The following is a 12,173-nucleotide window of genomic DNA, read 5'->3' as shown; positions in this document are numbered from 1 at the left end:
ATCATTCAAGATCAAAATGAACAGTTTGTGAATGCCCTCTATTGTCACCCTATTCTATAAGTAATCAGATTTGTTGTCATCAGGTTGGGCTTGTGGATCATTCACCTGCAGTACAGGCCAAACTCCCTGAATAAGTCAATTACCACAAATAAGGTGCCTATAGTATACTGAGGTCTAGAACAGAGGATTCCTCCTGCATCAGTAAATACTATCCAGCTTGTACTTTCAAAGGAGGCCTTTTGAAACCAAATGTACAACCAGTTATTTCATTGAAATTAAATGCTATGACCACACCCAATGGGAATCACTGGCTCTGCTTAACTTCAAGCAAACTCCAGCATTCAACAGAAGTGTGCAGAAGCACAACTGTTTGCTGCTTGTCCTTTGAGCTGTGGCAACTAAAATATGTTAAACAAAAAAAAAAAAAAAAAAAAAAAAAAAAAAAAAAAAAAAAAAAAAACCACAAAAACAAAACCAAAAAAAAACCAACAAAACAAAACCAAAGAAACCATCAAAACCAAAGCCCAAAAGTATAAACCTTATTATTGGTAAATAGATGACAGAAAAACCCCATCCACTTTGCATAGACATTTATACGGAGAATTATGCTATTTGAAATCATATGGTAAACTTTTAATCTGCAAAATTATTGTTAAGTAGTGACTTAACTATTACAGTAGCCACAAGGTTGCTTAGAATACCCGCTATATCTGGAGAAAATAGCTAATATATAGAAATTAGACTGTAATTTCAAGATGTGATTTTTTTAAAAGGTGTTGGTGGCAGGATGTGGTTCCTTACAAAATGGTCATACTTTGCCATCAGTCATAACTGGGTTTGTTTTGTCATTGGAGAAAATTAGTGTTATCATGTGATCTGAATTACAGAAAATACATGCTCATAGATGGCTGAGTTTCAAGCATGGGTTGAGTGAAATGAGTGAAGGAAAGGATTAAAACCTTCTCTTCCAGCAAAAGGAGCTTCATAAAGTGGAAAGTCTGAGCATTCCACTATGAAAGTGCTTCAGCTTTTACTTCCAATCCACATGCAGCAACTTTCTGTCTATCCTTAGGTGATCACTGTAAAACTTTCTCACTTTGGTTCCCTACTACCATAGGGAAGTTTTGTCTTTTTTCTTTTTTTTTTTTTTTTTTTTTCCCCTATGTGATGTAGTTTTAGCTTGTACCCAAACTCAGGAGAAAATTAGCTATATTAAAAAAGCAAGCTGAAAACCCCTAAATAATGAGACTCCACCACAGTTCTTGGCAGTCACTGAGTTACCAGAGTGGCTGAAATATTACATAATTTTGAGAGCTGCATTATGGTTTTAATACAAGCATGATATTTTGCATAGTGCATGTAAAGCTCAAGGACTGAGAAGAATCTGAGGATATGAAAAAGCAAATTCTAAACCCAGCTATTGCTTGTGAAGCAGACTGTTGCTTGTGAAGCACAAATCATTATGGAAAACTTGAAAATGCTTAAGGTAAAAGAAGAGTAATTCAGAGGGACACTGTATACCTGTGTTCTCAAAATTTCCCAGTCAATCAAATGCTTAGCTAATGTCAGTCTCTGTATACTTTAATTGGAAAGGAAAAAAAGCAAAACTAACAAACAAACAAAACTCACAAAGATTTGTACATGATTTTCCCCACTGAAGATATTTCAGTTTATAAAAGCCCTCGAGGTCTTCCCAGTACTAAATAATTTTTTACAATATATTTCTTGTTTGTTTTCCCTTTTTGTCTTTTTTTCCCCTATTTCACCATACTGAACATAATTCAGGCCCTTAAGTCAAACAAGGCTTGAACCATAAAAATTATTAGCAAAACATTTCCATTTCCATTATATTTTGCACTATGTATTCAGCAATACACACTATTTGATTTCAGATTACATGAACACGCACATGAATACCGCAGAGCTGGGAGCACTCAGAATTTCCCTCATTCTGGCTTTACCTGAACATGCTATGTCAACAAATGCTGCTCTATTAAGAGGTGCGACTTAATGACAGCTCTCTGTTACATATTCTTACATAAGCTTCACCTCTCACTGAGAAGGGTCAGAGAACACCTAAAACTTCTTAATCCTAATGAAAAGCACAAACAGTTTCTGAGATAAAGTATGTAGTATTGGGGACATTTTCAGAGCAACTTTTGCAAATAGGAATCAAGGTCACTTTGAGTTTGACACTGAGTTCTTTCCATGTTTCCTATTCCAAGTAGATTGAAAGAAAACTAATCAAACAAGAGAGTAGCTTTTTTGGCAGCTCTCAGAACTCCAGCTCTCAGTTGGAGGTGAGAAGTGCAGACCTGACAAAGAGGAAGGGATGTATTTCCAATTGTTTGAAGCTCAACAGCAACTGCTGGGTTCATGTCAGAAGGATTGTGCCCATTTTATCTGAATTGCTTTTGTCTGTTCCTAGTGACCCTGTTTTAATATGCACTTATTTTCCTGTATTCCAGGACACCTAGAAACTTAACATCCCTCAGACTGCTTCGACAGCAAAGTGGTTAATGTTTGAAGAATGAGTCATTCTTTCCATTGCCATGACATTGGGTTCTTATTGTACAACCCTGTACAGTACTCAGCAATAGTTTTTAAAGATTTAAAAAGCAAAGAGTTACAAAACCATTTGCAATTAACTTGAAATAGAAAAGATAGCACTTTTTTTTTAAATCCCATTATATAGTACACCGTATAAATTACAGAGTATTCAAATGCATAAATGCATCTGTATAACATTTATCAAATGTAATTTTTTTTCATTATTCTTGGGGGGCATATTTTTTCTAGAGTTTTTTCTCCTTGTCCTAGAGACCCCCATTGTCCCTCACTATCACGTATGACAGTGCTCCAGGTCTGAGACGTTGCTGTTGCAGTATCGCATGTTGTTGGGGATGTGGCAGTCTGTGTAGTTAATGCCCCCGTTTGGGGTATAAATGGGCTGCAGTCTGAAATCTCCTTTAAGGAGCTGATCATTATTTAAGGAGACAATCTGGAAGCTGGTTTCCGTCATCTCCAGGATGGAGTTGTCCTTCTTGGTCCCTGCCTCACAGTAGTCGTCTTTCCGACGGCCCCGGTTATATTTCCACTTCTGGGAGGTGTAACGACCTTTTTTGTGCATGTGCCAGCAAAAAATGCTGAGCAAGACCACGAGGACAAATATCACTGCACCCCCAATCAACCCTGCCAGCAGAAATGGGGAGCCCAGATTCTGAGAAGTCGTCTGCTCATGGCTGGAAGGGATGTTGCTGCCATTGAAAAAGGAAGCCTTGGTTGTGGCTTCTGAACAGACAGTGTCTTCTCCAGTCCGGTAGTTGTTATAAGTATCCAGGGGAACCAAACAAATACGGTAAGTGGATTTGGGCTCCAGATTTACCAAGCTTGATTGCTGCTTCTCACCACTAATTATTCGTTCATGAACAATTCCTCCGACCAGACTATGGCCCATTTTAACCCATGTGAGCTTGTATGCCATCACGGTAAAAAGTGACATCCAGTTGACTTGGATGCAAGTGTCATTCACAAAATGGATGGAGAGCTGAATCCATTCAGACAAAGGAGGTGTCACCCTTTCTCTGTCCTCCCTGTCAGGCACAGTGGGGAGTGTGGCTATGATGGGAGTGAGAGGATTATATTTACTACTTGAGGGAGGAAATGATGGGCTGGGAACTAATGTAGTCGGCATGGTTGTAGCTGGGACTGGGGTGATGATAAGTGGCAGACCAGGGGTAGTGGTGGGGCATGACAACATATTCATATTGAGCTCCCTGACTGCCATACCTCGGACCTGCTCTGGTCCCTGGCACATAAAACCACGTACATTGATGGAAGCTGGAATAAATTTGAGCCATTCAGTGACCCACTTAATGCTGCAGTCACATAACCAGGGATTATTCCTTACAGTGAGTTGTCTCAGGTTATGGAGATTATCAAATACTCCCTTTGCCAACATCCGAAGTTGATTGTTGGAAATATCAAGACGTTCCAGTTTGTGGAGGTTTGAAAAGGCTGTAAGTGGTATGTGGGTTATCTGGTTGTCCTGCAAGTAAAGTCTTAGCAGATGTGTACCTGGAAGATCGGGAGGAGGGTAAGTCAGTGAATTCCGAACTATTGAGAATTCCTTGAGCTTGGAGAGGTGACTAAAAGTGCCTTCAGCTATGCCTTTATTAGTGAGGAGATTGCCATCCAAGATCAGACGCTCCAGACTTGTAAGATTCTGGAAGGCCAGGTCTGAAATGACGGCAATTCGGTTTTCGTCTACACGAAGTTCTTGTAAGTCCAGCGGAAGGCCTACTGGCACACTGCTTAAGTGATTCTTAGACAAGAACAGAAGCTTGAGGCTGATGGCTTCCTGGAATGCCCCATCCTCAACGCCAACAGTGGAGATGGAGTTGTCATCCAGGTGCAGTTCTTCCAGCTTCAAAAGCTGAGCAAGAGCAGCACGTGAAATGGTCTGAATGTTGTTTTCCTGCAGGTGGAGAACCCTGACATTCTTGGGCAGGTTCATGGGGAATTCATCCAATTGATTGCCGTACAGGTAGACTGTGTGCACAGACTGGACATTGTGCAACTCTGCAGGAAATCCAGCATTATTAATTTGGTTATTATGGAGGTAGAGGACGGTTACACCCTCCGGTATCCCAAGAGGCACTGAGGTCAAACTTCGTTCATTACAGTAGACAAAGTTTCGGTCACAGCGGCAAACTTTTGGGCAGGCCAAAGTTTTGGAGACCTGTATGTAGAGCCCCAGGGAAAAGATAAGCCATGATTTCATGAGAAGAGCCCAATCTGTGGGCCACATTTTAGTCCACAAACCCATGTCTAATTTAAACAAATAAAGTACCAAAGTGTTTAAGAACTGATAACAATAATAATGCACAGGTAACAAAATCTCAGGTCATTAAAATTTTTTGTCCAGTGTTCAGGCCAGAATTAAAGTCCTGGAGGCTAAGCATAAAATAATCCTTTTATAATTGGCCTGCCTCCTACTTCTGATAAGGAAAACACAGTCTTATGAGCCAGGATTACAATGTTTGTTGTCTTCCTCCATGCTGAAAGAACCAGTAGCCATGTCTTTGCAAATGAACCACAGGTTACTTTAAAGCTACCAAAAGTCTGTGCTTGGAGGTGTATTTCACTGAAGTCTGTTGGCTTCTGTCAGCTTTCTGAAGTCAGCAAAGTCCTCATATTCACTATCTGCCAGATCTGGTCTGCCTGTAAAAGGAAAGAGAAAAGAAAAAGCTGAATAGCATGAAATGTTTAATAGGAAAGATCAAGCCCATTAGAAGACTATTCTAAGGCTTATAATCTCTTTATAGATTTCAGGGGGAAAAAAAAGGGAAAAAAAGACATTAATATTAAACATTAGCTTAATATTACTGCTAAATAGTCTTGAAATAGATTTGATGCAAAGTCATTGCAATGACTGAAGGACATTCAGTGACTTCATTGAAGGCTAGATCTATTACTTTCATTTGCATACTATACCTCCAGTCTTTGTCCTCGCACAGTCTGTTTAAAACTTTAGAATTAAAAACAACCCAAAAACCTAAAGCATTTTACTGGAAATTTTTGCTCAGGTAATTATTTTTCTTCTGCAGAACCACTAACTTCAATGACTATTATTCACTGATGCCTGAAAGAGTAGACTCTGGGCTGTATTATTTAATCACACTCTATGTTTTTTTCATTTTCTACCAGACTCTGGAATATTCTGCTTCTATTTCTGTAATACCATTACATATATTGTCCAAATTAATGCACACTGCCAGATTATTTTGCCTCACTCTAGTGAATTAGAGACTTATGAGAAGAGTCTTTTAACCAAGTATGATTGTCCACAAATGTAAGATACTGTGCTGTAAGACATATATTTGCTAAAACTATCATATTGATATTGGTTCTGATGTGAATTGTACTGTCAATAGATTCCACAACTATTTTCCACTATCTCCAAGCACAATTGCTTTCCACTAAATGAAACAGGCTCACATCTGCTAAGTTATTGTTTTAGGATATCAGCTCAAACTGTGGCACTTTTGCAGAGCACTTCCTTTGAAACCATAAAGGTTAGATATGGCTTTTAATTTTGCTACACAGTTATCTGTGAATGGCTACATAAACAAGTGTGTTAACTTTAGTATAGCTGAGTTCCTTAATGTGTATTTTCAGCTTGTAAGCATACTTTTTATGTTCCCAGCTACTATTTATTATTCAGATCTCTAACCAAACATTCCCACTCTCTAAAGTATGCAATGAAAGGTACTGTGTTGTTTGATGTTATTTTGTCTTGTTATAAGTTGTTTCTAATGATGGTCGCTCCCCCTCGCCCCCCATATGCATTTGGACTTAATAAAGGATATTAGCATTGGCAAGTACAAAGCATGTGCAGAACCCAGGGTCTTCAATTGCAGTGACATAAGTACAATAATTTTTCAGGTTTTGTTTATCCAAATCAAAGATCTGGCTAGGATTTCAAGAAAATAGAATTTTAGTGAATCAAAAATCCTGTTTCAAAAAGGTAGTTGGTTTTTATTATATACTCTTTTTTAAAAAATTATTATTATATTTATATTTCTTTAAACAAATTAAGAACATCCAGGTCATTCAGAAAGAAACTTACTTTGGTCATACATAAAACCTTGTTCTTCTGATACAGCTGTGCAGTTCATAACATGTCCCTGATGCTACGTTTGGGAATCCTATGGACTGGTAGTGTAGAAAGCATCCTTAGTCAAACAGTTACAACCCTTCAACCTTGCACTTGAAGAATACTGTATTTATTTAGAGCATCATCAGGTATCAGCCTGAAGGTTCAAACAGCTGGATATAAAAAAATAATGAGACCCAGAAAAATCCTTTTTATCATTATGAGCTCAAATTTTAAAGATATGTAAATGTAATACTGCAATATAGCCTATAATACATTGTCCTTTTATACAAACAGTAAGATTAGGTACCCCACTGTTCATGGCTTTCTATCTCACAAGCATATTTCAGTCAAGACTGATTTCTTTTCAATTATGCCAGATGACGTGATACTGTAGAGAAAGTCTTAACAGGATTACATTCTACCATGAGCCTAAGTGTGACAGTTTATCCGCCTTTAATATGGCCTGGCTCCCATCTAGATCACAGTGCTCTGATCTGTCATGACACTCTCTCTTAAAATAAGAATGGATATGCAGAGCATCCTCTGAGTTGATCGGGACCACACAGAGTAATGATAGCTGTTCTCTCACTTTCCCGTCATCCTCAGAGAGAGACAGACTGTACCTCCTAAAAGATCCAGTACCCTGCACTAAGCTCACTTCCAATTGTAAGCCCAGTTATTGATTAACCTTTATTTCACTCCTGGGTATAATAGAAGGCCCAGCTGAGAACATGCAGCTGCAGCTCCCGGTTTGCTGGGAATCTCCTAAGAAGGGACTGCCATATTAGAACTGATTTATGCATTCACCTCATTCTAGTACTCTGTCCAGTGTACCTCTCACCTAAGTAGATATGGCACCTGAATTAAATATTTCAGTAACAGTACAAACAAATTAGGTCAAGCACACAGCATTTCTTATTAGATATCACAAGAAAAAGAGCTTTGATTGGACAGTCACTTAAGCAGATTCTGGAGTTTCTCTCCTTTTTTTGTTACATGGATTTTGCTATTAGAAATCTGTTAAAACTTTCCTCATGTTTTCTTCCCTCATGATGGAAAGAAAGGTAGTCCTCTTATTAATGGCAGTATCCTAAACTCTAGATAGATATCAATCCTTAATAAAGAGATACAAAAAAACCAGTACAGATTATATGTATTTGGGACTACTCTTGATTGTACTAAGCAAGAACACAAGGAGCTATCTAACTAGATGTTTATGACTTCACGGTTGACTGTGGTGTGGCAGAGGTAAAGAATGAGGAAGTAATGATAAAACTGAATGTATTTAAATAACTTTTTGGGGAAGGATTTTACTTCACTAGTCTTTTACAACTGCTTAACACTTAAAATAGGGCTCATAGTTGCTGTGCTCTTCAGCATATCTCAGGGATCCTAATGGAAAAGTGAGTTCTGTGTGTCAGAAATCTCTACCCCAAAGACATTAAAAAGATTGAAGAGTTGGAAACCTGCTCGATTTAAAAAAAAAGAAACTTTACGAAGGAAAACCATCATGTGTAAACTCCAAAATGCTAGAAAAGTGTAAGCAGTTTTTTTTCTTCAGAAAAATGCCAAAACTGAAGGCAGGCAGATCACTCAGCTTCCCCTCTCCCCACCATTTCTGGCATGCTGGCTTCCTAAAGCAAGCTCTGTTTTCAGTATGACTGCAAATATTAAATTGAATCTCTGCAAATTTACTGATTTTTTTCAGAAGTAGAAATTTGAAATTGGAGGAATTAAAGATATTTCTTAGCTATTGTGGTTGTAAATCTTGGGAGTTGACTGCTTATTTTAAGTCAGAAAGTTCTATAAGCCAGTCTAGGTAGAGAAAAAGGCAAGTGTCACAATTAACTTAAAATTTAAGAAATCATCAAGCAAATTATTCAATAATAACACATCTGTCCATCAACAATTTGGTAATTTTTTTACACTTGATTTCTATTATTTCTCACTATATCCTCCTTAGACACAAGTTGTATCTTCGAAGTGTGTAAGACATTTCCTGCCTTACTGCAGCCAGGATATTAAATCTCATTAGATTTTAAAGAATGATACAGTGAAGTTAAGAAAACAGCATTGAAATAGATGAGAAAATATCACATGCTTCAGGTGGCCAAGTCTGAAAATTTGGCTTAGTAGTTCCTGCAATCAATGGAAATATTTGTTTTCATAACTTACAATGCATTTCTGATCAACATTTTTATCTCACTGTCTTTTGTCAAAACTGCCTTGTTTAAATTCCCTTTTGGCATAACTGATGCTAGCTGGAAAAGAAAAATTTTGGCTTTATGTACTGGATAAAATATAAGGTGTTTTGATTAAAGATATTTTAAAGGTTGAAACATATGGCTGCAAGTTGGAAAGGTGAAAATTTTTTATTAGTTGTACCTTTACTGGTCAGAATCCTCCATACAACTTCCAGCCTTTGTCACCCTGCATAGCCATGAAATAATTAATATATTACTGAAAGTGATGTTCAATTATAAATTTGTTGCATCTAAGGGGAAAAAAAAATCACCTCACTGGTAGTCTGCTTGTGGAACTTTTTCCTACCTCACTGACTGATATACTGCCTCAGTGGCTGTGCCTATGCTGTCTAAAGAATCTCCAAAGCTGCCCTTAGAATCATCTTTCCCATTTTTTATTCTGCAGTCTTCCAAACATGCAGTCAAGGTCCCTGTGGCTATCTGAGAACCTAGTGTTATTCAGGGAAGAAAACAGAGAATAAAGGGAGAAGATAACATGTGGAACCAAGCCTGCATAGGAATACTTGCAATACTATGTTATAAGCACAGAGTTTTGAAATGCTCTTAAAGCCAAGTTGTCTGTCTTCATGGTTTACATTAAGGCTATACATTTTTCAGAGATAATAAAATTAAGAATACTTGGCTATTCTTTCCTTCAAGGGATACTGAAAATAATAAAAAATAGGTCAAAGGAATCCAAGGCCTTTTTTTTGCTGATAGTCTAACCAGTTAGCATCACTTTTCCCAGCAGTTCATCCACTTATCTGGACCTGAGTGCCATGCAACATAAACTGGAAGTCAAGCAAAACCAAAACCAAATGGTCATACTTACTCTTTTCACTATTACCAGTCAGTGATTCTTATTTAGCACTAAACCATTTGGTATAAATTTTCTTGGCTGTACTGCAGACTAGGGTTATAATCAAGTCATATAATCTTACTCTACATAATTATAATACACAGTAAGTACAAGGCTATTATGTCTGGAATTGAATGACAAACAGAAAACAAATCTAATTCCTTTCATATGAAATCTAGTACAGACTTCCTTGTTTTTAAGAAAAATGTCCCTGTGTATCTATCAACTGGTAACAAGAAAAATTACAGAATAACACCTGATATATGCCTTTTTTCCACACAAGTAAAGTTCATATCTGTGAGTGCACACATTAATAAATGTCCCGGTGTTGTGCGGTTTTTTTTTTTGTTTTTTTTTTTTTTTTAAAGTGATCAGGAGCCTTGGGTGATAGTTAGCTGTATATATTTCTCTATGAGTTACTTGGGTTTGAACTTTGTACTCATATTTTAATAAGAGTCTATAATCTCTGCATCAAAGGCATGGGGAAAATGACTCAAAGGAATCAAAATGCTTTTATAGGAAGCCTTTTTGCATGCCTGCTGTACTGGCTGTTGCATAGCTATGAGTGTGTATTATGTAAGAAGAAGAAGTAGGGAGGAAGAAAAAGAGGTGAAGAAAAAGAGATGGAGAGGAAAAAAACATCCTTGGTGCCCTCTTCAAAAATGGGTATTGACAACAGAATGAGTAGCTAGTATAGGAAGGAAACCTTATAGTGTCTCTGTAGACTGTTATAGAAAAAATGAAGTCTATATGAACAGATTATGGCAGAAAAAGGTGTTACTGTCTTTGCAATAATGTTAGCAAAATGATTCAGCAAATGTACACATCTGAACTCTTGTGCTTTTTTCTACTCTGATCAGGATGTTTCTGGTTTTACTTCTCAATTTGCATTTATAATTATTCTCAAGACTTCAGATCAGGCAGCCTGAGGATGCAAGTGAAATTGATTTGGATCTGCCTTGGTGGAGACAGAAGAAAATTTAGAGAGTGGTACATCTTGCAACAATGGGTGTAAAGACATCTTTTGCCATCCTTCTCCTTCTGGTTCTTCTGTAATCTTCTGGTCCTCTAAGCCTTTTTTTCTCTTTCTAGCTACATTCCAGCAAATTATTATGCAGACACATTGCCCAGAATGATGTAGGTTTCAGGAAATCCCTTTTTAAAAGGCATACTATTATAGTGAACAAGAGCTTTGTCTTTGGAAATTTGGGTAGTGTACAAGTTCCAACAGAACTCTGATACAGCCCAATTCCTGACTGCCAGGAGAGGGAGCTAAGCCAGCAGAAAACTTTTTCTGTCCTGAATAAACAAATAAATAAATAAGTGTGGGACTTGTTTTCTTCCCACTTTGTCTGTCCACACACTCCTTCCTCAAAGTTGTCTGTGACTGCTGACTTGTTTGATGGCATCTCTGTTACATACCTGGCAAACCAAGTTGCATAGCACTTGGTTACTGGGAAAATTAATGTTCATGTATTCTTATAAAAGCACTATTCCCAGCTTCATGGTTCAAGACTTTTTTACTTGTGGGTTACTACAGAGTGAAATTACTTCAGAGGCATGTAAGAGGCAGGGAGAGAAAAGAGAACAAATAATGGAAAATAGATAGGTTTTGGGGGGAAAAAGCTCAGGTAGAACAGATTTTTTCCTAGTAACAGGTCAAGAGAGAGAACCTACTACAAGACATAATCACTAGAGCGACTGCTGTACTCCAGGAGCAGAGCTGAAATAGCTACAAGATCAATAGCATTAATGCCTCAGGTGAGGCCATGAATTCAAGGCTGCCAGTCACCCTGCTCAGCTCCTCACGCTTCTCCATGAATGGGTGTAGAAGTGCCAAAGTTCAGGTGTGGAGACTACCTAGAAAATGCTATCTTCATTCCTGTGTTTAACAGTTACTGAATTGTAATAGAAGGAAGTTATTCTGAAAATTTGACATTGCACAACTTCATCAAGACTACCTCATCTGTGAAAACTAACAAACTTCTGAACCTAGAAACAATGGTGTTTGCAGCTTGTGGCAAAAAAAAAAAAAAAAAAAAATTGTCCGTGTTTGCACACACATAGGTAAATACAAATTTTGTTATTAAATAGTTTTAAAAATAAGACTAATTTTAGTAATAAAACCCATAAATGAAATACTGTAGAAGGTCTAGTGGGAAACATATCGATCCAAATTCATGTTTAGGTTTGTCATACTATCCAGTCTAATCTGAATGAATGCCTGCATGAATTAATCTTGCACGGACCTATTTCTATTGATAATTTCATTTTAGCAGTTCTAGAAATGGAAAACTGTCACCAAGAATTTCCTGCCTGTGGAGTCCTGAATTCTAATGTAGGAAACATCCAACCCTAGTATTACAACTAATTGTAGCTGTTAGAGTAAAAGTTAATGAGGACACACAGG

General features: G+C 37.5%; 1 protein-coding gene across 8 annotated transcripts in view; it reads right to left on the bottom strand.

Annotated features, from left to right (window-relative positions):
• Window positions 1-470: 470 nt before the first annotated feature.
• The window catches only part of FLRT2 (fibronectin leucine rich transmembrane protein 2), a 57,971-nt gene continuing 46,268 nt past the window's right edge, over window positions 471-12,173 (bottom strand). For 7 of the 8 annotated variants that reach the window (XM_041471965.1, XM_041471959.1, XM_041471963.1 and 4 more), the window contains one exon: window positions 471-5,223. In XM_041471965.1, coding sequence (XP_041327899.1) covers window positions 2,843-4,828 — 1,986 coding nt within the window. In that variant the 5' untranslated portion in view covers window positions 4,829-5,223 and the 3' untranslated portion in view covers window positions 471-2,842. Of the gene's footprint in view, window positions 5,224-6,631; window positions 6,655-12,173 lie in introns of those variants that run through there. The other variant, XM_041471966.1, reaches the window with a different exon arrangement.

This window comes from Pyrgilauda ruficollis, unplaced genomic scaffold (genome assembly GCF_017590135.1).
Source record: "Pyrgilauda ruficollis isolate IOZ18807 unplaced genomic scaffold, ASM1759013v1 scaffold28, whole genome shotgun sequence".
Lineage (NCBI taxonomy): Eukaryota > Metazoa > Chordata > Aves > Passeriformes > Passeridae > Pyrgilauda > Pyrgilauda ruficollis.
Note: the sequence above shows the minus strand (reverse complement) of the source record. Positions and strands in the feature narration are given on the sequence as shown.